Source organism: Siphateles boraxobius, unplaced genomic scaffold (genome assembly GCF_051911475.1).
Source record: "Siphateles boraxobius isolate OS27281-9 unplaced genomic scaffold, OSU_SipBor_1 222, whole genome shotgun sequence".
In the NCBI taxonomy this organism is placed as follows: Eukaryota; Metazoa; Chordata; class Actinopteri; order Cypriniformes; family Leuciscidae; genus Siphateles; species Siphateles boraxobius.
In genome coordinates this window covers 698269-726106 of record NW_027508836.1, presented here as the reverse complement: position 1 = coordinate 726106, position 27838 = coordinate 698269, and the positions used below count along the sequence as shown (strand labels likewise).

The 27838-nt window shown below is 40.1% G+C and overlaps 2 protein-coding genes across 2 annotated transcripts; one reads left to right on the top strand and one right to left on the bottom strand.

Annotated features, from left to right (window-relative positions):
- Nucleotides 1–119: 119 nt before the first annotated feature.
- On the bottom strand, nt 120–17830 carry LOC143747492 (apolipoprotein B-100-like). Its single transcript, XM_077240277.1, has 13 exons — nt 17634–17830; nt 17356–17551; nt 17056–17235; nt 16795–16974; nt 15462–15629; nt 11341–11546; nt 10322–10383; nt 6385–6585; nt 6036–6190; nt 4888–4946; nt 4438–4805; nt 2066–4354; nt 120–1951 (listed from the first exon to the last, which is right to left on the bottom strand). The coding sequence occupies exons 1-13, from the start codon at nt 17828–17830 to the stop codon at nt 120–122; spliced, it is 6093 nt and encodes a 2030-aa protein (XP_077096392.1).
- On the top strand, nt 8570–10786 carry LOC143747469 (zona pellucida sperm-binding protein 4-like). The gene is made up of 6 exons (XM_077240258.1): nt 8570–9293; nt 9371–9558; nt 9632–9729; nt 9801–9958; nt 10035–10227; nt 10297–10786. The coding sequence occupies exons 1-6, from the start codon at nt 8570–8572 to the stop codon at nt 10508–10510; spliced, it is 1575 nt and encodes a 524-aa protein (XP_077096373.1). The 3' UTR covers nt 10511–10786.
- Nucleotides 17831–27838: the final 10008 nt, after the last annotated feature.

Genomic DNA, 27838 nt, shown 5'->3' with positions numbered 1-27838 from the left:
GCCCTAAAGTTATTTTCTGTCTTTCCTCAAGAAGGCACCAAATTCAAAATTTATTTTACATTTCGACAACATATATGACCCACTTTCAATAAAGATTAATGTTGAAATGGGTAAAATAATTATTTGAAGCCAGTTAGACTTACACTTAATTCACCCTGATACTCCTGAAGTGTAGATGGAGATGTGAGATTAGAAGAGAACCCAAACACACCCTTTAGGACGGGTAAATCACTATACTCTACTGTTATTGCTGTACTAGAATTGTACCAACGGGAGAAAATCTCTCTTTTGCTATTTAACCCATGCCATGATAAAATATATCCTCTTTGTGTATCTCTTACATCAAAATCACTGTGACTTGGCTGAGTCAAGTATATGTCTACAGCAGCCAAGAGGGTGCTCAGGGGAACCAGTTCAACTTTACCAAGAGCAGTGTGGTTTATTGCAATTTCAGTATAATTGTAATAGATATATGTATAGTTTGAATTGATTTCTAGCAAAGAATAAATACGGTCAAGATCTCCCTCCCAGGTCAGCTGGTCACTAATGTCAAACCCAAACGTGGAATATTTAAAATCAAAGTAACCATTTCCAGTAGTCTTCAGATTGGATTTCAGACCATCAGCGTTCACATAGATGTTAGCTTGATTATCCATTTTCCCCTTAAGTTTGATATCATCAGGCAATGTAGCATCTGTGGTTATTTGGGTTGCAGACTCAACAGAGATAAAGGAAAGAGTTGCATCCAGCTTCAAGGTATTCTCAGCATCTCCATGTCCAGCAGCCTCTGAATCTGGACGATCAAAAGTGTACTTGATCTTTAAGTTTGATGCTGCCTTTGGGTGGGCCTTGGTGTCCGCAGAAAGTTGATGAGTAGCATCAATAGTGAACCTTGTCAGATTAATCTTAGCAAATGTGTCCACAGACAATACAGCCTCATAGATTTCTTGCAGAGTCAAGGTACTCTCGTGATTACCGCCAATGTGGGCATTCTCCAAAGACAAAGAAGAGGCCAATTTCAATCCACTTTTTGTGGTCAGGCTAGTGGTTCCATCAAGCTTGGCCTTCAATCCCTGAAACACGGATGCAGTTGTGGCACTAATACGCATCCAGTAATCCTTCGGATAAATACCTGCATTAGCATTGAAGTTGAGAATAGAGGACTTGAAAGACACGTCAGAGACCAGGTTACCCAATGAAGGAACAATCAGACCCAAATCAATAATAGGAGCAAACCAACTCTTCTGGTAGACAAGTTTGGCTCTTAGATCAACAGGCTGGTTGTTTGTGGTAAAGTCACGCCATAGGCCAGTATTATCATTCAAGTTCCGCTCTCTGATTGATGGAATCTTGAAAATGGCTGGCACAAACATTTCTGCAGCATTTAAGTACCCAAAGCTGGCCAAACTATTCACAATAGCGTAAATACCCATCTCAGCTTTGTTATTGCTGGCTTTGAAGTTATGGCTGTAGTTGTAATTGTTTAAGTAGGCGACTACCACACTGCTGATTTCTTGCATGTCAGAGTTGAAGGTAACAGCGTAGTCTTTCTGGACGTCAACATCGGCTGAAAAACACTCGAAGAGGTTGATCTTAGCAATACCCCTGTTCTGAAAGTCAATAGCAACCTTACTAGGACAAGTTATGATGTTGGCGGCATTAGAGAGGACACCACTGACAGCTCCGACAACCGATGTGACATGGGATGCCTTGATTTCCACCATCATATCGCCCAAGCGAGCCTTCCCAGAAGCAACCAGAAAACTGTTCTTGATAAACGGAGACTCAGTATCAACACTAGCATTGAATTCAAGGTGGCTTAGAGCAACAGCATCAGCATTCACTTTCATCTTCATCTTGATCTGCAAAGCATCACTATCAGTGTGGCCAGTAAAAGACAGCTTGGCGGCGCCAAGGCCCATGTTCAAATGCAGGTCACTCTCATGGGTACCTTCCTCAGAGAGGTCTTAAAGGGCAAATCTGCCAGTTCCTTCATTTTTAACTGTCAGTGTGAATGCAGCATCATCCTGGCAAGCTATAGCCTTCTGAATCAGCATGACTTCACCAGACAGTGAGTGCGAGGGGATGTTCACCTGGTTCTTGTATGAAGTTTCAAGAAAGAAAGTATTGTTAGAGGCAGATCCATTCAGAGTCAACCATGCATGTTGGTCTAAAGTCAATTCAATGTGTGTTAACTTGAAAGTTTCAGACACCATTACAGGACTCGTCTCGGGGATCGATATCTGTGCTGTAGATTCTAGATCGTAACTCAGAATGTTGAGGTTTGCAGAGGTTCCTTTAGAGTTAAAGCAAGCTGTGAAAAAAGGGTATCTCTTTGAGCCGTTCTTGAACTCTGCAGAGGTTCTGGCGTTGTAGAGAGCGCTGCTGATTATGAATTCACCATACAGTTTTCCAAAAGATGGCACTAGAAGAGATGTCGAAATTGCAGGAATCTGACTGTCAAGCTTGTTCACAGCACTGGCAGGATGGAAGATTTCATTCAGCTTTGTGTAACCTTGGGTCTTGATCAAGCTAAGAATGTTTTGTACATCCTCAATGATGGAAAATATCAAAACCTTGATGTGTTTTGGTAGGGTTTCAACAACTTTGTCAATATGCATACCCATTACAATCAATTCGCCCAAAATATCCAAAGCCTCACTGAAACGGTTGAACATATCACTCGCTAATTTGTCCAATGCACTGATCAGACATTTCAGCTTTAATGTATTCTCTTGGTATAGAGTTTTCAAGGCATGTTTCAGCTGCACAGCTCTTCTCTCAAAGTTCAAATTGGACACAAAGTCACTTACATGATGAGGTATGTCCTGAATTTTGGAAGCAATCCCCTCTCGGTTGATGTATTTCCTCAGGGTCTCGCCCATGCTCACGAGTGTTATTCTGATGTTGTCAGGGACTTGAGAAAGACTTTCAATGAAAGGCAAGCTAATTGATTGTGTATCGGTGCTTTTGTCATACTTTAGGAAGCCAGAGACTGCAAAGTCCTGATAAGAAGTGCTGACAGTGTTGAACAGATTGGTGTGCACTTTTCCAGACCCTTCCAGCCCAAGCCGGCCTGGACTGTTGTAAGCGCTGATTTTCTGTTCAATGGCATAGTCGTTCACTTCAGCCTTAATTTTCACTTTAATCCTTTGTTCAGAGGGGATAAGCAATGTGTCAGACATGCTTTCAAATTGTGATTTAATGTTGACATTGATGACGTAGTCTAGGTTAAGGTGGGTTGAGATCTTGCATTCATGAGAGTGAGCTATGGATTGTGGTTCTGCTTGTAGAAAGACTTTTGCAATAAAATCATGACTTGCATCTCCATGCAAGAAGTATGTGTCATCCTTACCATTAACACTGGCATCAAAATTGAATCGGAATGGAATAGTTGTACCATCAGTGTTGGTGTCAAAATCAAATGATTTTGAGTTGAAACGTATATGATTTTTGATTTTACAGGAAAGTCCAGCAATCTCTAGTTCAGTGTTGTGGTTAATGCGACTTCCCATGATTTCTCCAATGGTTTTGCACTGAGCAGTGGCAGTTTTGTTTTTGTAGGTGATCTCGAAGGTGTGCTTAAGCTCCTGGAGACTCAGGAGGCTTTGCAGTGAGGTTGTGCCATTGGTTCTCAGGCCATCTTTATTGAGTTTCAAAATGGCTTTGTGGACAGCTTGGTGTCCTGTGAGTTTAAAAGAGGCGTCACTGTGAATAGCTAGACCACTGATGTCCAGTGCTCCTGTGACCAGGGAATGGATACGTTCTTCAATGCTGTAAGTTGAGGTCTCTATCTTAATGCTAACTGCTTCAACACCAGCTCTGGTCTCAACCATGTTTTGGATCTTCAGGCCAAGAACCTGTGCTTTTGTATGAGAATTTAGATCAAGCTGGGATTCCTTGAAGGTTATTTTAGCAATGTTTAGCAATGTTAGAAGGTTGTCAAATGCTGTGTTGTTGGACAGAATTATCAGCTCTCCATTGGCAAAGGCTACAGCTACATCTATTTTCAGTGAAGAATTCATCTTTGCCTCTTGTCTGAAAGGGAGGACTGAGACTGATTGCAAAAGGTTTCCTGAACCATGGACTGAACCAGCCTTGAAGAATCCTTCCAGGTTTCCATCTCCAGAGATCTCCTCGGCATCAACGCCAAACTGTCCATTGTGCTCCAGCGAAATTTGCACTCCAACACGGCTAATTACTTCAAGCTTGCTTTTGGATTTCACACTGAGTTTTTCAGCAAATTCCACTTCCCCCTCAACACCAATCGTGGCATTGATAATCTTGTGGCGGAGCACAGCCTTTACGTTAGCCTTGAGAGAATCGCCAGGTTTGGTCTCAACTAGAGCAGATCCTGTGAAATAAATCAATCAATAAGCAACCATCCAAAACAAGTGCATGCATACAGTGCATGTGGTACTTCAATTATAGGTTTACCTTCAACCTTTATGGAGAGGAGGTCAACAGGACTTGTGCCGGTGACTTCAAACTTAGCAGAATAACTTTCAGCAGGATCTCTGGCTGCAGACACAGCTGCTTCTAAGTTGTAGAAGTTGCTGTTTAGTTTTCCGGACAACTCTACCAATCCGAGAGTCGGCACAGACAGCGACACACTCCCAGGAATGAAGAACTCTGGAAGGTTAACGCTAGCAGATTCAAATTCCAGACCGAGATGAGGTACAATCAGGTTTGGTGTGGAGAGGGTTGTGGGAAAGTTCAGATCCTTAGTGGATTTTCCACCCAAGGGCAAGGGAAGAGTGATGGTATAGTAATGCTGGCCAAAGTGATATTTAACAGCAGCCTCTCTGTTTAAAAAGCATGTGTTAATTTTAACTGGTAACTGTGAATTGAATTGAAATACTGGTGAATATGGTGACATTAACTCACCTATTCAGGAACAATCTTTCAGGAAGAGTGATCACAGGCACGGTGTGAACTCCCAAATTCTGCACATGTGTAAAAAAAAAAAAAAAAAAGATTATTTTAAATGAAAATTAAGTCATAATATACTCACCCTGCTGTTGTTCTAATGCAGTATGCCGTTCTTTCTTTTTTAGACCACAAAAAAAAGAATAAAAAAAGTCCTGCTCGCGCTTGTCCATATAATGGCAGACAATAGAAAACTTTCATAGAAAGACACAAAAGTATCAAAGAATGATCCGATGCATCACATGTCATATATTCCAAGTGTTCTGGGGTTTTACGATAGAGCTTGGTGGAAAAGAAACCGTAATTTAATGTATTATTTAGCGAAAATCCTTACCTTGGCCGCTTATCTTCTGTGCTCAACTGCATGCGTTCATGAGACTCTTATTAGCGACGCAGTTCACTCCGACACACAGGTTGTAAGAAATCAAGCGACATGAAATACAATCCATGTAGACTACTTTTTTGTGTTTGTCGTAACAAAAAATTATCTTGTTCACATCTATCATCAGACAAACTGAGTTCCAATTGAGGGTATATTTGATTCAGTAAAGAAAGTTCTTGGATACTTTTTGTGATTTATAGGTGTTGTATTTCATAATGGGTTTTAATTCATTTTGATTTCTCACAACATGTGTTTCTCTGGGTGAGTCGGAGTGAACCGCTTCGCTAATAAGAGTCTCATGAATGCAGTCGAGCACAGAAGACCAGCGGCCAAGGTCAGGATTTTTGTTAAATCAAACATAAAATTTCGGTTTGTTTTTCACCAAACCCTATCGTAAACCCCCAGAACACTTGGAGTATGTGACGTGTCACAAGGGATCATTCTGTGATGCTTTTGCATCTTTTTTAAAAAGCTTGATGCTGGTCGCTATTCACTGCCATAATTTGGACAAGAGCAAGCACTTCATTTTTAAAACATAAAATGTTCTCCTTTTGTGGTCCGAAAAAGAAAGAAGGGTATACTCCATTAACAGAACAACATCAGGGTGAGTAAATGACTTAATTTTAGTCCATTTTAAGGTGAACAATCACTTTAAGTTTAATAAGTATTTATTTATTTGGGTGTTTTCAAATGCTGATGAAAAAAAATTGAGGGAAGTTCTTACCGCAACTGCCTTTGCCAGAACATCGCGGACCTTCAACTCATTCAGGCCAATCTGGCGATCAAGAAGGCTTTTGACTGTAGCATTGATGTTGGGAATGATTCTTTGAATCTCAGATCTGACATCAGACTTCAATTCAGCCTCAATCTTTTCATTCTCTGAGAATAGATATTTTGAGAGAGATAATTCACTAGAATTATACTGTCATGGTCGTACATTTCCTTATTTGAATGGCAAACTGAAATTTGAAATTTAAACTGCACAATTATTTCGCATATCTAAATTTGACCATATTACCACAATCAGACAATTCCTCAATAATCGCGACAGGCCTTTTGTACTGGACATGTACCATATTTCAGGATGAGTGTTTGAACAGAAGTCGTCTCTGGGAGTTTTAAGTCACTCTCAATTTCCAAAGTCAACTTCTCACCATGCTTCAGTTTTGCAGAAACTTTAGAATCAAGCTGAAGAGATTTGATAAGCAACTCTGCAGAGATGCTGTACTGCTGTCTGTTTAATATCATTACATTTCTGGCCTCATGGGATGTTCCTGTTAGTAAGCAAAAGACAAATGATGGTTATTTTAAACATTGGTGTTTTCTCTTTTTTTCCAGTTAGGTATTTTGTTAAGCCGTCTCCAACCTTCAGCCATCAGGCTAAACATGACTTTGTCTGCCTCATCCTCGTATGCGTAGCTGATGGTGGCAATATACTCTGTGACCTTTTCAGATGGATCGAGCTCAACAGCAAATCTAAACACATACATAGTGTGGATGAAATGTTTGAGAAAAAGGAATATTTCGATATCAGTATATAGATGATTTTCACTTACTTGCTGTCACCAGTGAGAGGAAAGTAAGGGGCAGCATCGTTTGACATTGCATCAGGATACTTCAGGACTGTACAGTACTTCAGTCCAGGGAAAAAAGCAGTGCATTTATTCATATTAATATACTCGCCCTTGGCAGGAATGGGCTTAGCCTTGGCACCAACAACAGACACCAGAGAATTGCTATAGATGGGGGAAAATAACAGCATTTAATGTATGTAAAATAATTTGACTTGTTTCTAGGGCTGTACGAATAATCATATTTTCATTGTGATCACAATTTTTACTTGTCTATTAATTAAGCATAAACGCAGTGACATTGGCCTGCTGTTTATTCATCCTAAAAAATAATTATTTCCATTATATTGCATTAGTAACAAGCCTCCACATTCCACAAGCTTTCCTGCTTGCGGATACCAGATGTCAAGAGTTTAAATCCTTAAACTCTTTTGTTTTGGGTAAAAAAAAAAAACAGAAAGAGTTGGGTTGGGGGAAAAAACGATTGGAAAGCATTGGGGGAAAAAACGCTTGGGTTTGAAAATTACGCAATTATTTTGGGTCTTTACCTTGACTTAATCGCTGGACTAACATAACTACATGTATTGATACTCAAGCATGCCCAAGTTCTTTTGAAGTCTAAAGTAACGTGTTGCCCATTTTTGTAGTGACATTTGATCATGGAAAGTGTCTGGAACAAAATTAATATCAAACTGCATTACACATAACTTGCGATGAAGGACAGGACCTTTTTCTGGGTGGTCCCAGTAGTGTTTATTTAACAGTAGACTGGTACTTTCCTAATCTGGTGAAACCCACATTGGTTGTTAACTGAGAGCATTGCATATGTGGCCATACAAGATCAGCCCTTATGAGTTCATGAAGAGAACTCTAATAATTTAATTCAAGCATAGTTTAGAGAATGAATGCTTTGGTAGTGAAACCAAGTTTTATTTGTATGACCATTTCTTACCCACCAGAGACAACGGTGATGACCGCAGGCAAAATAATTTTGAATGTTTTGGTGAAGAGAGACTTTAACGGATCCTGTTCTTTTCTGACAAGACTCAAATTACAATAAATGTGCATGTTTAAATTAATTTGAGGTAAATTATTGCCTCAATTTCAGGTCTAGTCTGCAGCCTGCTACATAAAATGTTGAGCTATACTGAATGATCTTGCAGTGTGTGCAGGATATTAAAAGCCTTTATTATATAACTTTCTCTTTATAATGATTAAAATTTTTGGAATAAACCAGCTATTGCTGATAAAGGCTTCCATATCATTGCAACATAATCCTGCATATCAAACACTTGAGTCAGTCTGAATACACGTCTGTTGCCATGAGAAATCCAAGATGTGTTTTAAAAAAAAACAATACAGAATAGCCAAAACATCCACTATTATATTCACATAATGAAGCATAAAACAAAGGCTGAATTCGGAACGGCAGAAATAGGACTAGTAAACTATTCTGAATTCAGCTCAATATGTGCATTCAATATATGTTCAAAATGGGTGGGAAAAAAAGGAAAATTGAATCTTAAGAACAAATGAAAACCCCCATTTGCATAAACTCCCACTCATACAAGTCTGGAGAATCATGACTGTTAATGAAGAGGGAGTGATTATCATTAATTAGCCAAAGTCTGTAGAGTACAAAAAGACCAAATAGCAGCATTTCAGCAGTGTGACTAGCTGTTGAACAATGGCAAGAAGTTGGTGTGCTGTTCAGTCTCTGGTACTTTGTGTTTGGTTTTGTGCTTTCTGTCATGCTCTTCCGAAGTGGAGTGATCTGCCCCAGAGTCCTCAAGCTCTGACGTTCCAGCAAACTGACCAGTGGTTTCAAAAGCCAGTTCAACAGCAAGCTAGTCAACAGTTTCCTCAGCCGGTTCAACAGCAAGCTAGTCAGTGGTTTCCTCAGCAGGTTCAAAAGCCAGTTCAACAGCAAGCTAGCCAACAGTTTCCTCAGCTGGTACAAAAGCCAGTTCAACAGCAAGCTAGCCAACAGTTTCCTCAGCTGGTACAAAAGCCAGTTCAACAGCAAGCTAGTCAACAGTTTCCTCAGCAGTTTCAACCGTCAGTTCAACAGCAAGCTAGCCAACAGTTTCCTCAGCTGGTACAAAAGCCAGTTCAACAGCAAGCTAGTCAACAGTTTCCTCAGCAGTTTCAACCGTCAGTTCAACAAGCAAGTCAACAGTTTCAACAGTCAGTTCAACAACAAGCTAGTCAGCAGTTTCCTCAGCAGGTTCAACAGCAAGCTAGTCAGCAATTTCAACTTAAGCAGCCAGTGGCACAGGCAGAGCCCCTTGACAAATGTACTGTAGCTGATTATGAGCAGATCCAATGTGGACCACCTGGTATCAGTGGTGCTGAGTGTGCTGCTATCAACTGCTGCTTTAATGGCCAGCAGTGTTATTATGGGAAGGCAGGTAAGCGTGTAGACAATGTAGAGGCATTCATGTTAAACTGATCCTCAGCAATAACCTGCTCTTGTAACTCTTTCCAGTGACTGTCCAGTGTATAAGAGATGGGCAGTTTGTGGTAGTGGTGGCTAGAGATGTTACGCTGCCTCGATTGAGCCTGGATTCAGTCCGTCTCCTGGGTGGAAATGATCCAGCTTGCAGTCCTGTGGGATCCACACCTTTCTTTACTATATACCAGTTCCCTGTCACTGCGTGTGGCACAAGCATGATGGCGAGTAGCTGCTTGTGGTTTTATTCTGCATGGCTTAGAATGGATTGGATGCCAACAGTGTTACTATTTGCAGGAGGACAGTGGATATGTGGTGTATGAAAACAGAATGACCTCCTCATATGAAGTGGGTATCGGACCACTTGGTTCCATCACAAGGGACAGCCATTTTGAGTAAGTGATGTATGCTTTATCATAAATGTGAATCATTGACAAATGCTACAAGCTCACTGTTTGTTGTCCAGGCTTCTCTTCCAGTGTAGGTACTCTGGTACATCTGTGGAAGCTCTGGTTGTGGAGGTCAACACCGTTCCTCCACCTCCACCAGTAGCTGCTCCTGGACCCCTCAGGGTGGCGCTTAGACTGGCAAATGGTCAATGTGTTACCAAAGGCTGTGCAGAAGGTAAGTGTTTGCCCCGAATATGCCTAAAGCCTTTCTAAAACTCCAGTTTCTAGTTAAACACTGCGTTCTTCCTCAGGGGACGAGGCATACACGTCCTACTACCGTGATGCTGATTATCCAGTTACAAAAGTCCTGCGGGAGCCTGTGTATGTTGAGGTGCACATTTTGGAGAGGACCGACCCCAACATTGTCCTGATGCTGGGACATTGCTGGGCCACATCAACCCCCAGTCCACTCAGTCTACCCCAATGGGATCTTCTGGTTGATGGGTGAGTAAGGCCAGTCTTTATCCATCTAGTGTGCTGTAAGGCATTTCTGACTGCCTCTTTGCCTTTCAGATGCCCTTACCAGGATGATCGTTACCTGACCACATTGGTTCCAGTGTCTGGATCATCTGGTCTTCAGTTCCCGACCCACTACAAGCGCTTTGTTGTGAAGATGTTCACATTTGTAGATCCAGCATCACTGGCTCCTCTGCAGGAAACCGTATGCTCTGCAGCCTTACTTCAACCCTTAATGTTAGTGCTTTTTACAGTGAATTCTATGGCTTAACCCTTTGCCCCTGTGTTAGATCTTCATCCACTGTAGTACAGCGGTGTGCCATCCCTCCTCTGGCTCCTGTGAGCAAGGCTGCAGTCGGAAAAGTGAGTGCTTGCTGTATTCCGACTTCAGGAACTGTGAATTTCTTATTTAAATGCTAATGCTTCTACCACTTCTACAGGAAGGGAAACTCCCATCAAAACTGTCTCTAGTGGGCAAACTGTGGTGTCTAGTGGAGAAGTTAAACTGGTCATGTGAATTTAATTTAATAAATTTCATGAAACCCAACAGTCTCTTTGGTATTGATTTTCAACTGGAGTTGAATCTTTCATGACTGTTCTCAGTTTTATGTATTGGGCCACACTATTAAAATAGTTAATGTTCCTTTAGCATGGTTGTTCATTCTGACTGGGGTGTTTGACTTGAACTGAACAAGCCAAGTTTAGGCCCTAGCCACTTTACTGTACTCGTCAAGCTATAGTTGTTAACCTGGGCCCCTATGCTTCTGTATAGCTCAGTATTTTGTTGCAGGGTGCAGACTTGTTTTTTTCAACCATTTATTTCTGCTAAGGAATAAAATGTATAAAGGTAAGGACTTTTCGTAGTATCACAATTCTTTTCCTGCAATTGTGAGTTTCTTGCAATTGCGTTTACATCTCACAATTTTGACATCATAATCAACTTGACTCTCTTGGTCAAATGAAAGTATATTAATTCTAATGAACTGTAAAAAATTCAAATGTGAATAATCATGATTATCAGTTTAACCATTATTGCAGAGCCCTACTCCTCTGTGAAGGGCTTTTAAATCCTTTATGCATTGATAATCCAGTTTCACTTACGTGACGCTGATGAGCTCAATTGGCCCACGAGGAGCTGGAATGGAGAGCCTGAGCTTGCTGTCAGTCACAGAGAGCTTCGCTCTAACACTGCTCTCATGATAGATGTTCGTGTGCATCTCCAGACCAGAGTGAACATAGTCGGGGAAGTGAGTCCCAATCTCAGTCACAAACTCAATGCCAGCAGACAGGGTCAAAGCTAATTCCTTCTGTGTAGTAGTCAATTCATGTTAGTATACTACCAGTCAAAAGTTTGGATTAAGATTGTTTTAGTATTTATTTGAATTAAAAAAAAAAGTAAAATATTATTACAATGTAAAACAGCTGTTTTCTATGTGAATATACTATAGTAAACTTTAATAAGGGGCCAAGCGCCTATAGTTTTTCTTTTTCTTATTCCTCCCGAATGGGAGTCTATGGTAGCCCAACTAACGGAACATAGTAAAATTATGGAGTTTGGCAACACTTGTAGGGATGGTAAAGAATAGTTATTGGACCAATTTACGAGTCTTTAGGACCAACTCTATAGCGCCACCACCAGTTTTGAAATGGTTATAACTTTTGAACCTTTTGTTCTAGAAAAATGAAACTTAGTACACCGGATTTCTCTCATTATGCAGATCACATTCAATATCTTACATTAAGACTCTGCCCATTACAGTAGTGGCCATTTTGAAAAGTACAGTATTCAGTTTTTTTAACTACTTTCAATTTTGATCAATTCTTACGAAAATTGGTTCAGATGTGATCTTCAGAGATGGGATGCATTACATTTGTATCTAGCAGGCAGAGTAAATTTGAATATCTTACCTAGATTCTAATACTTATTTTAGTCCCTTCCAGTTTTTATCCCAAAAACATTTTTTTTCTTTTTTGTAAATAAACCCATACTATCATTCTTGTGGGGGGGAAGGAACCCTAGAATTCGTAAGGAGCTCCTCGAAAGGCAAAGGCCCAAGGGAGGCTTAGCTCTTCCTAATCTTATGGGCTACTACTGGGCTGCAAATCTTCAAAAAATGATTTGTTGGAATACTTCCCCTGATGTTGATTGGTGTAAGGTGGAGGCAAATACTTGTATTTCTACATTGCTTTCTGGTGTAAGGTGGAGGCAAATACTTGTATTTCTACATTGCTTTCTGCTCTAATAACAATGAAGCTACCATTCTCTCCCTCTAAATACTCTTCAAGCCCAGTAGTACGTTCTACGCTTAAAATATGGTCACAGTTTAGACAAAGGCATAAACTCAGCAACTCTTCTAAGCTAAGCCCTCTCCGTAAAAAACATTTGTTTCCTGCTGGTAAAATAGATCTCACATATGCACAATGGCAGAGGGTAGGCTTGGCCGGGTGTAGTGATTTTTACATAAACAACACCTTTGCCAGTTTTAATGACCTCTCAGAGAAATTCCAATTGTCACAGTCCAACCTAACGTTACTTTCAAATCTACTTTTCCTGACTTGCCACCTACTTCACTATTGGATAAAATTCTACTGTCTCCTACTTTTCTAAAAGGTCAAATTGCAGCAATAAATAAGATGGTTATGTCCTCAAATGATGTTTTAATTGACAGAATAAGAGGTAAGTGGGTAAAGGACATAGGAAGTGAAATACCTGACGAAATTTGTGATGAGGCTTTTAATAGAGTAAATGGATCTACCTCTTGCGCACGCCTCAGCCTTATACAACTTAAAGACCTCCATCGTGCCTATTACACAAAATGCAGACTTTCAAAAATTTACCCAAATGTTGATGACTTGTGTGATTGATGCAAAGGTGACAAGGTAGACATTTTTCTTATGTTTTGGGCTTGTCAAAAGCTGAGTGACTATTGGACATTCATATTTAGAACATTAAATGAGGCCTTTAGCTTGGATATAAAACCCAGTGTTGAAGTTGCTATTTTTGGAGTACCAGAACATGGATTGACAAATAAAGTAAAAAATGTTATTGCTTTTGCCACCTTATTAGTGAGAAGGAGAATATTATTGGAGTGGAAGTCAACAAACCCGCCTCAAGCCTAAATGTGGTTATGTGATCTAGTAACATACTTAAAATTAGAGAAAATTAAATATTTAATGAAAGGATCGGTCGAAAATTTGTAGAAGAATTGGTTTTTACATATTTTGACAAGATGAAGACTCTCCCACTTATTGATCAATGTTAAATATGACCACCAATTGTGTTTTTTGTTTTATAATTGTTTACGGACCACGAATATGTCCGAAATTTTTATTATTGGCTATATATGTATATATGTTTTTTTTTTTTCAATTGAATTTAATTGTGATTACTATTACTACTGTTGTCTTATCTTGTATGTAATGTATCCCCTTTTGGCGGAAAGGGTTATAATGGGGGGAAAGTTCTAACTTTAATTGTATGAAGCTTTCTGTTAATGCTTTGAAAAAGTTTATAAATAAATTATAAATAATAATAATAATAATAATTGGTTCAGATGATCTTTGGTACGCTTTATCAAGGGTATGTCCTGAAGGTACCCGAGAAGTTTGAACACAGTGTCACCTTGTGTTCCAGAGATACAGATTTTTTTTTTTTGCAAAAATGCTTGTAACTTTTGAAAACATTGTTTAAAATTTGATTTATGCCATTATGTGCCTTGGTTTTTGCCGATTCCGATTTTCCAACAAATGAAGCAAATTAAAAACTGTTGACAAATTTTGCTCAATTTTGTAAAAAATTGGCTCAGATGATCTTTGGACCAAGCCGCACAGAACAGAACGGATTTTTTATATTCACCACCGTTCCCAAGATATTCGTCTTCAAAGTTGACCTTGCTAATGGTTAGCATGCTAACCAGATGCCATTCTTTCTAATGTGGCTCTTCAGCTATGAGGTTAACCTGTTAAAGTTACATTAGCATTAAACTAGCTTAGCATGCTAATCTGGTTAACATGCTAAGTAATGCTGTTGTGTCCTCAGTCTCACACCTCTCAAGGCTCTCCTCTGCAGTTCGGCGAGTCAGCATCAACTGAGTAGCGCAAGTTGCTAAACCCCGTGCCATGAGCCCCGAACCTCTCAGGTCGTGGGTTTGAATCCTGTGCAGCACATGCTGTACTGTGGCCAGAAGTGGTGCAAAAGTTGCTTCTGTTTCAGACATGTTGTCTATCTGAGAAGGAACTCATAAAATATAACATGTGGTGCATTTATATATACATATATTTTGAGTTAATTCTCAATTGAGTTGACCCTGACCCAGAGATTAAAGGCTCAAACTTTATAATTATAATTGTGTGTAATGTTGCGTCATTTCAATTCCTTTATTATCTGAGTAAGGGTTGTACTATTCTTTCTTCCTCTTGGATTAAAAATAAGTGTTTTGTTCATACTTATATGTTCTGTTAATTTTGAGTTCATTTTCACCTGTACTTCTGAACCAGCTGTTTTTCCATGCATGTTCAATTTCAGCAGTTTTTTTTTTCTGCTCTGCATTGCGCTACAGCCACTTCTGAGAAAAATCGCTGCTTGCAGCTATATTTTATTCCTGTGATCAAAGCTACATTTTCAGCATCATTACTGCAGTCTTTAGTGTCATATAATCCTTCAGAAAACATTCTAATATGATAATTTGATGCTCAAGTAATATTTCTGATTATCATCAGTGTTCAGTCATATTTTTGTGGAAACCGTAAAAAACTACCATTTAAACATTTTCAAAAGTAAGATTTTAAAAAGTGAAAATAAAACTATACTTTTATACAAATAGGCATTAAACTGCTCAAAAGTGACATTAAAAGAAACTTTATAATGTTACAAAAGATTCTATTTCAAATAAATGCTTTTCAAAATTGATGAAATCATAAATGTTGCTTGAGCATCAAATCATCATATTATAGTGATTTCTGAAGGATCATGTGACACTGAAGACTGGAGTAATGATGCTGAAAATTCAGCTTTAATCACAGGTATAAATTACATTGTACAATATATTTACATAGACAACAGCTATTTAAACTTTTAATAATATTTCACAATTTTACTATATTTTTGATCAAATAAATGCAGTTTTCAAAAACATGAACACATCTTAGAGCATAATAGTAGAAATGCAAGATAATCTGTTGTTGACAATAACACGTGCACGACTGAAGTGTGTTGGACTCACCCTGCCTGGATTAAAGGTCAATCCTCCTTTGACTCCAGGAGTAAAGGTACCAGACAGAGCCACTCTCAGTGGAAAGCCAGCTCCGGTGGGCAGATAAAACTCATTATCCATGAAGATGTAGTGAAGGAAAAGCTCGTTGTCAACACTTGAGAGCAGTCTTTTGAGGAACTATTTCAAAAATATAATGCTGATTAGTAATGCAAAGAAATTTCGGTGACTGAAAATTGTTGTTTTGGGCAAAGGGTTTTGGAGTATAGAAATCATTGACCCCAACAGTGACGTTTAATTAACGTTTCTCCAATGAAGTGTTCAGCGTCTGTTTTGTTCCACAACGTGGATAAACTACAACGGGTAAACATGTCAGCTGTGTGGACGCTAGTGCTGGATTAACAATGTCGATTTCTCATTTTTAATCTATACTGATCATTTTTTCATCAAATTTTTAATGTGAGTGTGTGGAGGTGGGGACTAATCTGCATATTCATGATTCCATACTAAATGGCACAAGGGTGTTGAGTTACATTGAAGCTATTTTTAAGGCACAAAGATATTATTTTCACGGGATTTTATTTTTTAAATATATAATTTTGATTATCAAAGATGAGTTGTAAAGGATAAAATAATTGACTTCACTTTAAATCTCAAGATCAATCTTTTGGTCAATGCTTTTCTCTGTTGATGCATGAAGAAAACTTTACTACGTATTTTTTGTAGAGCCTCCCAACCAATAAACAAAATAATCTTTGGGCTTTGATACTTTTGTTTAGAAACAAAGTCTCAGCTTTTTTAAATTTTGTCAATTTCATCACAAAATTCAAACAATAAATGTGGATTTGTGTGGTGACAGATCACTGAACTGCCTCTTTTCTACTAGTTACTAGCAAATAAACATCAGTGAAAATCAGAAAGAACAGAAAAACTTACTGAAATCAATCATGTCTCATGTAATCAGTGTGTCAACCACAGAAAGACATCAATAAAACAGTTTGAGAACAATGTCACGTAGTTACATTTACCTCAGAAAAGCCATTCAATTACCATAAACTTGATAGTCAGCTAGAAAAATTCCTTTTGATAAATATTTGCACTATATTACATATTCATTATATTTTTACTTATCCTGTTGTCTTCATTATGTAACGTATGTTTGAATAAATCTGTCACGAAAACAAGTTTTAGTACAGCCACCGTTTGCTTATATTTCAACAACAAATTGGAGTAGAAACATAAATGTGTTATTAAAAAGTTGATATAACAACTGCATTGTTTGCATTACTAATTCTGATGACAGAATCCATGTGGTGACAGCTGTGGTTGGTAAAACTGTACTCACGTCAGTGGGGATCATCTTAAGGAGATTGTGAATCATCTTGCCATCTTTTGTATCAAGATACCCAAGTTCAGCTCCCAGAAGCTTGAGGTACACCATTGCTTCAGGAGCATCCTGGGCCTTTAAGTCCTCGATAAGCTTGTTGACATTATGACTGATTTCATTGACTATGTTTTGAGAAGCCTACAGCACACAGAAGAGATTGAGATTGGAATCCAGCTGTGAAGAAATACATCCATTTGCAACTTTCACTACATTTAATACCTGTCTCTTCTTCCTATCGTTTCCCATGAACGGCAGCATGTTGTCCAAGACCTCACTGAGTTCGACGGGCATCTTGTCGGTGGCATATAAGGTGGTCTTCATGATAGTATCTGGGAAGAATCTATTGTCACCAAAGATAGCCTCCACAATGGGCTCAAAGCCCTTTCCCTCCATGCCAATCTGAAAGCAAGAATCTAAGACATTAGGGCTGCTTGATTATGGCAAACAGAATTTGGCAAAAAAAAATTATTTCATAGGGCCATAATCAAGGAAATGTTGGAGTTTTATTGAACTCTGTACCTCAATCAAGTCCAAATCAAACCCAAAAGCATTCAAGGTCATCTCCAGCATGACCTCCCTTGGAAGTTCTTTAGGAGATTCAAAGATCATGTTTCCCTCTAAAGATCCAAGTCTGAAGTACCGAGAGAGTTCGTTTGGTTCCATGAGCATTTCAATTTCATTGCCTTGAAAGGCCTCTCGAATCTTTAGTCTCAAGCTAGGGAGTAAACAATACAAGATTACCTTTTCTTCTGAAAATTAGATTAGGTTCTTATTCTTCCTATAATTTTTTTACTTACTCCATTGTCTCTGGTGCGGTAGAGCTCAAGATGTTGCTGATATGAGAGGTGATGAAGCTCTTGACCTGAGGATTTTCCTCAACAAGGAGAGCCGCTGCCAGTTGAGCGAGTTCAGCAGGCGTGGGGTTCTTCATCAAGATGAGATACGCAGCTACACGCTTCTGTACGGACGCGGCTCTGTCCAGAACAGCATGCATGAGCACCTCTCGGCCCTGTAAAACCCATGAAATGAGTCTCATTAGCTGTTTCTACCCATCTATTTTTGGGATATTACTAGATGGAAACGCCAAGATGCAGATAAATTCTAAAAATGTTCATAAACAAAGTATGCACTTATTGAGGTGGATTTTTTTTATCCAAAAAGAAGACATACGCATAAACATTTACAGAATAAATTCCTCTATGCACAACAAAAAAACTCGACTTGGCTCAACAGAAGATGTGATTGGATAACTGGACTAACCAGCGGACCAATCACATCACAGCATCTCAGATGTTGGTTTGATCTGAAATGCCTAAGCCAAAGTCTGTCATCAGAATAATTTGGTTTAATTCCCTCCTTGAAGCATCTCACATGATTGCGTTCAGAAAACAACAGGAATCCGAACGCAAGATAACTTAATATCACCAAGAAATTTATGATGTACGGATATAAAGAGTCATAAGTTTCTTACCCAATTGCAGCATTTTTATTACAGATATTTTGCAGCAATTTCCCAGGAAGTGACGATTTTGTTTTCTATCACACATTGGCAGTATAAGTTAAATCCACAACTTTGGATGGAAACATAGCTAATTACCGTTAATCAAGCTGTTCTGAGACACTGTGTGCTGCACGCGTGTAAATGAACATAGTGCTTCCCTCTAAAACCGGTCTATCCTGTATTTTCTTCAAAATATATCATAATATACATCACAAAATATCGCAATGTCAGTATTTTCTAATATTGTGCGGCTTATTTTATACTGACTACAAACTCAGCAAGAGTTGTGGGTGTAAGGAACTCAGCTTTTTGGAAATATTAATAATCAATAATATCTTGTTATTATTAATTATAAATATTTTGGTCAGTTAATTGGATTAACTTGATGTGGCTGAATTAATATTACAATCAATTAATCAGTTCTTCCAACGAACTCTTTTGATTATTCATTTATTCTAAGAAAAGGGTATCTTCCATGGCCACAGAAGAATAATTATTTCTTCGCCTGTACAGTACTTTGAGCCAGTAGCAAAAACCGTGATCGAAAAGTGACTTGTATTGCAAACAAAACAGAACCAAATACATATTATGTACAAGTTTTATTAACTAAATATAGATATTTATATGAATATAAATAAACTAAACAACATACACACATGAATACATAAATATGTTAGTGATTGGATGAAATTGGAAACCGGAAGAGGGTCTATGAGAAGAACCATCAGAATTTCATTTTCACATTTCATTGAATTGAATACTTGCATTTGTAATGGGAACAATTCTTGAAGTTGTTGAAAATTGAAGTCGTTGATGGTTCCGGCAGTGTCAAGTGGAAGTTGGTTGAGCGTTCTCTTTCTCCAGGAACGCATGGCTGGTTTGGTCAAGGCCTGGGACTCTGTTGAGGCCACGCCGAGCACCCAGGAGAAGTGAGGAAGTCGGAAGGATGGGTGATTGGAGTCGTTGTTGGTTGGAGTCTTTGTTCCAAAACTCTTGAGATTGTCCTTGGTTCTTTGTGAGAGAGTCATCTCTCTCCTGCCTGAGCCCATATCTGGTTGGATCGAGGCCTGCTGGGCCCTGGGGCCCCCGTGGAGGGGGAGGGGGTTCCCCAGTATAACCAGAACAGTGTTGCGGCTGGATGAAAGAACTAAGAGAGGGAGGTCACATGTGGACTGTCTCTAATAAGGCCTGGAAAAGATCCTCCCCTAAGGGTTGAACTCGACCAATCAGAAAGGTGACATGTCTGAGAGGGAAAGTGGCTCTTAGTTGATTTACGGATCTTTGTCCCTAGCATGATTATACCTTCATTAATGCTCAGATAGCTATAACACATCCACACTGCATTCTAGAAGAAGGTGATGTACATCAAAGTGTGAGTCATTAAATGAGGATTAATTAGGTAGGAGGCATGATACAGATGAGGTTACATTGATCGTTAATTGGTTGTATACCAGGATACAAACCATAATATATACCTAATAGTACACGAGACAGTAAACCATTTACACTGTTTCTTTCACAGTTTTATGCATGTTCATTTATAGATCAGTTAGTCTATGATTAATGCAGCAAAGTCTGTTTTAAAGAGGGTTTCTGTTTCATAGTCTCTCTCTTGAGTATGTGGCCACATTCCTCGGAGGTCGTAAAATCTCCTTATCATGCCCTGTAACATGACACTGTTTCTGCCCTTGTGTTTGTTCATTTGGGCTGTGTGAGGAGTTTCATAAACCTTTGTATATAATGAATAATTAGTATGTGTCTGATTGGTCCATACCCTACAGATCCCCCCTTTCGATCGTTGTTGTCCCCCCTCAAGGACAACCACGAGCGAAGTTGGAAGTGCGGAGAGATCAGACACACACTTGTCATAGAAGGCTGGAAGGCCATGGTGGCCTCTGGTTGCTCGTGTCTTCTGGAGCGGTGGTCGTTCCACGGCTGGTGATGTGGACAGTAGCCAAGTCCAGGTCTCTGCAGCAGGTGTTGAGGCAGCAGGTGTTGGGGCATTCTGAAGTTCATTAGTTTTGGGGCATGTGTTTCCTTGTGGTTGCAGGAAGTGGTTAGGCCTCTATGTAGCATAGAGAGGTTTTCAAGCTGACCTGGTGCTGGTGGCCGGAGGTCAGAAGGTGGTTGTTAGCCTCTCAGTCACGAGAGGTCTGAAGGATTGAAGTGTTGTTCTGTCCTTATGGTGGTGCCGACGCAAGCTTGCCTAAGCTGGGGTGGGCAAGGAGTCGGAAGCTTGTACCTTACAGGACTCCTTGGGTGAGTCCTGTGCAGGGAGCTATTTTGCGTGTGTCAGCGCCTCCAGTAGCTCTGAGGCAGGTGCGTCCAGCTGTCCTTGTGGAGCCTCAGATTGACACCTGTTTGGAGGGTATGGAAGAGGATGCTGTCGTTGAAAGCCGTTTGTCCTCCTGTGGTGTTTGCAGGTTGAGGGTACTGTCCTCCATGGCTTCTCCAAGGGGCTTGGCTGGTACCTGGGTTGTTGCCATGGTGACAGTTCTGTGCTGGTCCTGGGCATGCTCTGTCCAGCTGCATTGAATCTGGTTCGAACCTCAGTCTCTAGCTGGTCTGTAAGGCTTTGGGCACAGGTCCGCTCCTTGTGGGACGCTGTGATCTATTATGTGAGGTTGTTTACCTTCTGTTTTATACCCATAAGTTGGGGTAAGGAGATGAGAATCTTGATCACCCCGGTGTGGCTGTAACTCTGGCTTGGGTCATGGGTCGTTTGTCCTCTTCTCTCATGGTGCAGTTCCGTTGGCTCTGGTGCCGTCGGATGTCAGCAGCCATGGGTGGAACAGTGTTCCTCGCGATGGCTTGTCAGTCTTTTCGGTCTCCTGTCCGGTTAAGGTCAGGTTAAGCAGAGGATCTGCAACATTTTGGCACACTTGTGGTGAGAGACTAATGCATGACCCTAGAAAGTTCAAAGCCACGGTTTAATGGGTTCGCTAGATATGTAGCATAAAGCTAGGTATTTCATGTGTAGCTAGCTAGTGAAGTGTGTATTGTATCCTTATCATCTTAGCTGTGGATGTTAGGAGGCTAAGACTTGTGTGGTTCTGAGAGTATTTCCTGGAAAGGGCATAGCCGAGATGAAATAAATGACTTAAGATGGTTCTTATGACTAAAATATTTCTCTGGACTTAACTGGTGGTTCACTACGGCTTGACGAAGTGAAGAATAGGAGGAAAAAGTACAGCTTTCCTATTCAAATTGTGCTTATTATCAATCCTCAGGACTATAGTTATGCCCTAGTAATCGTTGAAATTACTTGTGTTGCAGGGTCATAAAAATAAGTGCACTTGTTGAAAATAAACAAAATCACAAATAAAGGTGTCTCTGGTTCCTTTCTGGGCCCTATGGGAAATGGAACCACATTTGAACAAGAGAGGAAATGGAAATAAATCATATACATGACAGAATAGACAAGTGAATAGCTGACTGCTATTATTATCGAAGTAAAATAAAAATAAAAAGGACTTAAGTAAGTGATCAAAACAGCGGGAATGATCTGAAATTGAGAGTAATCAATAGCACTAGTGACTAACCTTTAGATTTGCCTGGACCAACACTCCATAGTGGGTCACAGCTGTTGCGTGTTTAAGACCACACCGTGTGTGTCCCTCCAAAGGTTTAGTCAACATGCTGATGAAAATTCTCATAACTATAAGAATTCTTCTCTAGGTACACAGCTTACATGTAATTAAACTTGGGTTTAATTGACAGGGCATCTGCAAATTTAGCCTACAGCGCTCAGCAAGGACTATGCCTAAACTAGTGAAGGTGAAATTCTGCTGAGAAGAATTGAAAGTAAGGAAAGAGAAAAATTAGAAACCCTAAATGGGTTTAAAGAAAGTATTTTAGAATACTTTGTGCTGTATACATAAAAGCTGTAATTAAGGCTTCAAGTAAGTGATGCTAACCGCTAACTGTAGAAGTTATTATGTAGCATAGCCTAAGCTGGATGGATGCTAGGTTAGCTTAGCTTAGCCTAAGCTGGATGGACGCTAGGTTAAGTTAGCTTAGCCACCTAGGCTGGTTCGTTTACAAAATGACGTCACGAGTTAGCACTTCCTGTGACAAGTCGTTGTCATGGGAACCAGTGCATGCCAGACCAATTCAACAGTCCATGAAGAATGTCTGCACACTTTAAATGAGTTATGCATGTTTAAACGGGTTAAAAGGGGGCGCCTATACTTTAAGTCTTTCAAGAACTTGATGTTACATTCAGTAAAATGCAAATGTGGTTTGGCATTTGCAAATTTTACTCATGGAACTCTTCTCTTTACTTTACACAACTTATTCTATTTGTTTACAGAGTAAGGAAATAGATTTGCTGTAAGTCAAAGCTTGTCTAAGCCTATATAGTTACGTCCATCTCGTGCATAAATACTGACTTTTCAGCGAGTGAACAGTTTTGATCGCTAGGTAGCTCTCTGCTTGTAGATGCAGCCAAAATTTAGGTGAATTACATCAATCTAACAATCATTTGTAAGGTCTTTACTTTGTAGAAAGGGGAGCATCACCCAAGTCTACGTGTATATAACACTGTACTGAGATTGCTTCGTCAGAAACAGATTAAGCAATACTGCAATTTGGATTCCTTCAACCAAAGCAGACTAATAAATACCGGGACAGTTTGCATGCCGCTGAGATGAGATTCCTTTGTCAAACAGACTTACCCTTTAATGCTGAAATTACCGATTCCAGTTAAGACCCCTTTTTTATTTTTATTATTATTATTTATTAAGTAGAGATGTCAATTCCAGCTATCGTTTTATCTGCATTTAGACAAGCCAGCAGCTAGTGATCAAAATGTGTATCGCATATCATGTCCCATTTGGATCGGAATGATCAAATAAGCACTTTTAGGATAACAGTAGTTACAAAGGGGCTCTAGGTCATGCTAGTTTTCCCAGCTTAGGTGGTTTGCTTACTATCTGGCATTAGGGTGACGAATACCCTATTTGGAGTTTGTATTTCCTGTAACAAGTCATTGTCATGGAAAACTAATGTGCAGCAGTGTATATTTCACCCAGCAGCTGGCACAATGTCTGTATGTTTCAAAAAGCAGTGCATAGTCTGTTGGCACGTGAGGCTTACACCTGCATTCAAGATTTTCTTTAAATCAGTAAAATTCTAATTTTACTAATGCAAACTCTTGCTTCCTTTTGAGCACACATTTTCATCTACTTTAAAAGTTTTATGTCCTATGCTGACTAGGAACTTTGTAGCAGAGTCGTGCATTGTGGTCATGCCGTGTGTCTTCTGGGTTTTGAAGTTCAGAGTCAAAAGGTTCTTGAAGCTGGTGTCTTCCTCCATCACAGGTCACATATGAGTAAAAAATCGGAATTGGGTCTCATTTCACTGACAGTGTAAACTAGAGACAGGCCTTTTAAATCCAATTTTGAAGTCAAATTATCGCCATCTGTTGATAGAAAATAAAATAAAATAAAACATGTAATTTCTTGGTGTTACCAATATGCCTGTATAGCTCTCTATGGAGTGGCTTGCGGATTCTCTAGTTGTTTTTGGACAAAATTACTTTTAAGATGTGGATTAAAATGTAGGCTATTTTTTTTAGAAATTCTCAAATAATAGTCTAATTTTTAGTCGAGGTTTATAAAAAAATAAAAATAAAATTTGATGTGAAGTGTACACGTTTTTGCATTATTATTACGGTACAGTCAAACCTGAATACAGAGAAAGCATTGTTACAGCAGGTAACATTAACATTCAATACAAAAATTACTAAAATAAACAGGAATCCTTTATCACAGCTTATTATTATTTAAATATTATTATTATTATAATTAATAATTATATTAATATTAATGATTATTTTATATATTTATATATATATATATATATATATATATATATATATATATATATATATATATTCATTCTAATTTTTATTAATTATATTAATTATTATTTATATTTTATTATTATAATAATAATTACAGCTTAATCCATCTGGATCTGATCTCATTTCAGCCTCGTATTTCAGTCTTCTGACTCAATTATGCTGTATTGTAATAGCCCTACCAGTTCATTTGTGTTTATAATTGTGTGTGTGTGTGTGTGTGTGTGTGTGTGTGTGTGTGTGTGTGTGTTTGACCCGTGTTATGCGCGGAGCTGAGTGCTGGACTGACCACCTCATGGTCAGATCCAAACTACTCATGAGCATTCAACCCCGTGGCCCGAGGATGGCTCCAAACAAGAAACTCAACTGTACAGCGCTGAATAGCCTTACCACCAAAGATAACCTCCGACGGCTACTTGCTGAAAACCTCAACAAGATCCCAGAGGAATCAACCGACTGGCCAGCACTGCGCCAGGCTATTCATAGCGCAGCCACAGAGGCGCTAGGCCAATCAAGGAAACACCACCAGGACTGGTTTGACTGCATCTGAGCTGAGATACAGTCACTCCTAAAAACCAAACATGAGGCCCACAAAGCTCTCCTATCCTGCCCTGGATCTCCCACCCTTAAAACCTCCTTCATTGCTGCAAGAACAGCAACCCAGCGAGCCCTCAGGACTATGGAGGACACCTGGTGGGTGCAAAAGGCGCGAGAAATCCAGAACCTGGCAGACTGCAACAACAGTCATGGCTTTTACGATGCCATAAAAGCATTGTACGGCCCCAGGAAGAGGGTGATTGCCCCAGTCCGATCAGCTGACGGCGCGATCCTCTTTAAGGACCGCCACGAGATTCTTGCCCGTTGGGCAAATCATTTTGACAGTCTCATCAACCACGTCAACCCTGTCGACCCACATATTCTGGATAATCTCCCAGACCTGCCACCTACCATGCACCTGGACACCCCACCACTTTACTCAGAACTCCGGCAAGCTATTGCAGGGCTGAAGAACAACAAAAGCGCTGGACCCGATGGAATCCCTGCAGAGGTTTCTAAATACGGAGGATACCTCCTCACGCGTTGCCTGCACCTCCTGATCCAAAACATCTGGGAACATGGGACCCTCCCACAGGACTGGAAGGATGCTAACATCGTGGTAATTTACAAGCAGAAAGGAGACCGTGCAGTCTGCGGCAACAGCCGTGGGATATCTCTCCTCTCCATCGCAGGGAAAGTCCTGGCCAAGATCATGCTCAGCAGACTGGTTGATCACATCTCGGAAGCTGTGCTTCCGGAAACTCAGTGTGGCTTCCGTAAGACCAGATCCACGACAGACATGGTTTTTGTCTTGAGGCAGCTGTTGGAGAAGAGTCGAGAACATCACAAAGACCTTTACGTTGCCTTCATCGACCTCAGCAAAGCTTTTGACACCATCAACCGTGAACTGCTCTGGAAACACCTCTCCAAACTTGGGGTACCACCCAAGTTTCTCCGCATCCTACAGCAACTGCATGACGGGATGCAAGCCAGAGTGCTCACTGGAGAACTCCAGTCAGAGTCCTTCGAGGTAAATGTTGGGGTGAAGCAAGGCTGTGTCTTGGCTCCGGTGCTCTTTAACATCCTCCTCTCTGCCATCACCTGCCTCTTCCACCGTGTCATGGGACATGAAGACGGTGTCCATGTGGAATACCGACTTGACGGAAGCCTCTTCAACATACGTCGGCTCTTTGGCCTACAGGTCAACATTCAAAAAACTGAGGTCATGTCCCATCTCACTACCTCCGCCCCCACACCCCCCAGTTTTCACATAAACGGTGTTCCACTTAAAACAGTGGACCACTTTACCTACCTTGGCTCCACTTTGTCCTCATTCTGCTCCCTGGACAAAGAAATACACACCCGGATAAATAAAGCCTCATCATCTTTTGGACGCCTACGCAACAGGGTTTTTGAAAACCGTAACCTGAAGGTCAGTACCAAGGTTGCTGTTTACAATGCGGTATGTGTCTCTACTCTGCTCTACAGGGCAGAGTCATGGACCCCATACCGCCAGCACATCATCAACCTAGAGGCCTTCCATATTCGCTGCCTACAGAAGATCCTCAGGTTGTCCTGGGAAGACCGAATCCCCCATACAGTCATCCTCAGCAACACTGACTCAATCTGTATGGAAGCAGCTGTTGCCAAAAAACATCTGCGCTGGATAGGGCACACCATACGCATGCCTGAACACCGATTGCCCCGTCAAGTCCTCTACAGTCAACTAATGGGCGCAAAGCGTCCTCTGGAGGGCAAATGCAGCGCTTTAAGGACTACACCAGGGACATCCTAAAGAGAGCGAACATTCCCCCCATGCAGCTTGAATCACTGGCACTCGACAGACCTGCCTGGCATGTCACCTGTGCAACTGCAATCTCTCAAATACATCAAACCAACCAAGACCGACGATCCGAGAGGCGCATCAAGAGACACCAGTGGACGGCTGGTACCCCCCTGGTGTCTGGTTTCCCCTGCTCCATCTGCGGTCGAGTGTGCGGCTCAAGGATCGGACTCAACGCCCACGAGAAGTGGCACCAGCGGCAAGGTCGCTAAAACAGGTCGCTTTTTTTACGACCCCTTAGCCTGCTCGAATCATGCCCTCAATTATTTTGTGTGTGTTCACATTCCAAATGCCATAAAAGTCACATATTTTCGTACCATTCCGATGAAGCTGTAGGCTAATTTTTAATAATTCAAAACAGAAAATTTTCCGGTCAGAAGATCTAGTCGAGGAAATATTGTTTTTCGGTTCACTATTTGCATCATGTTCTTTAAATGCTGGAGTTATTACATTTTCATATAAAAACTACAAAAGAAAAAACATTTAACTTGGAAATATTAATAACTAACTTTTGCCAAAAGTCATATTTATCCTTTTTTATTTTGCAAAGGTAAAATTATACTAAGTATATGAATGTCAATTAAATAAACAATGAACATAGCTTAATGTACAATTTAATGTAAAATTGGCAATGAAGTAGCCTAGATCAATAAGATGAGTTGAGTCTATATAGTAAAGTGATCCATTTATTGTAGTGTTTAAATGGGACCAGCAATATTTCAGGGTTTCAATCACTGAACAAACATGTTTACATCATTGTGCTTGTGAGTGACTTTTAAAGTTATTCTGGATCTGTTCATGTCACTGATTATGAGGCCTGAGGTGAGAAAGCATTCATTAAATAAAGCCCAATGATTAGTTGAAATCAATCCTTTAATGAAATATTAAATTCAGATGTGAAGTTACAATGGCGAAATGCAGCTACTCAATATGATATGGAAGAAGAGGATTTTGAAAGTCTGATGCTCGAATCAGACGTTCGTGGCTACTTTTACGAGCCGCAATATAGCGAAGAGCAGCTGAGGCTGATGGAGGAACAATTATCATGCAATAATTCACCATTTCAAATGAAATGAATTTCAAGCTCTGGTGGCAGCTATCCTTGTGTGATTTCTCGGATAGGCGGATACCTCATAGGCACTGTTCTGGATTAGTGGGAGTGGCTTGCGGACCTTTGCAATGTGGTGCATTGTGGGAGTTGTTGTCTTTCATTCAAATGCGCCCTAAAGTTATTTTATGTCTTTCCTCAAGAGGGCAC

Excerpts from the sequence above, each read along its gene's own strand:
- LOC143747469 (XM_077240258.1), top strand. The coding sequence starts at position 8,570 with ATGGCAAGAAGTTGGTGTGCTGTTCAGTCTCTGGTACTTTGTGTTTGG. Across the intron at positions 9,559-9,631 it reads CGTGTGGCACAAGCATGATG|GAGGACAGTGGATATGTGGT; the intron begins GCGAGTAGCTGC and ends TACTATTTGCAG. Across the intron at positions 10,228-10,296 it reads TGGGATCTTCTGGTTGATGG|ATGCCCTTACCAGGATGATC; the intron begins GTGAGTAAGGCC and ends TTTGCCTTTCAG.
- LOC143747492 (XM_077240277.1), bottom strand. The coding sequence starts at position 17,830 with ATGCATGCTGTTCTGGACAGAGCCGCGTCCGTACAGAAGCGTGTAGCT. Across the intron at positions 15,630-16,794 it reads TTAAGATGATCCCCACTGAC|TTCCTCAAAAGACTGCTCTC; the intron begins GTGAGTACAGTT and ends TTTTTGAAATAG. Across the intron at positions 4,947-6,035 it reads TTCTGGCAAAGGCAGTTGCG|AATTTGGGAGTTCACACCGT; the intron begins GTAAGAACTTCC and ends ACACATGTGCAG.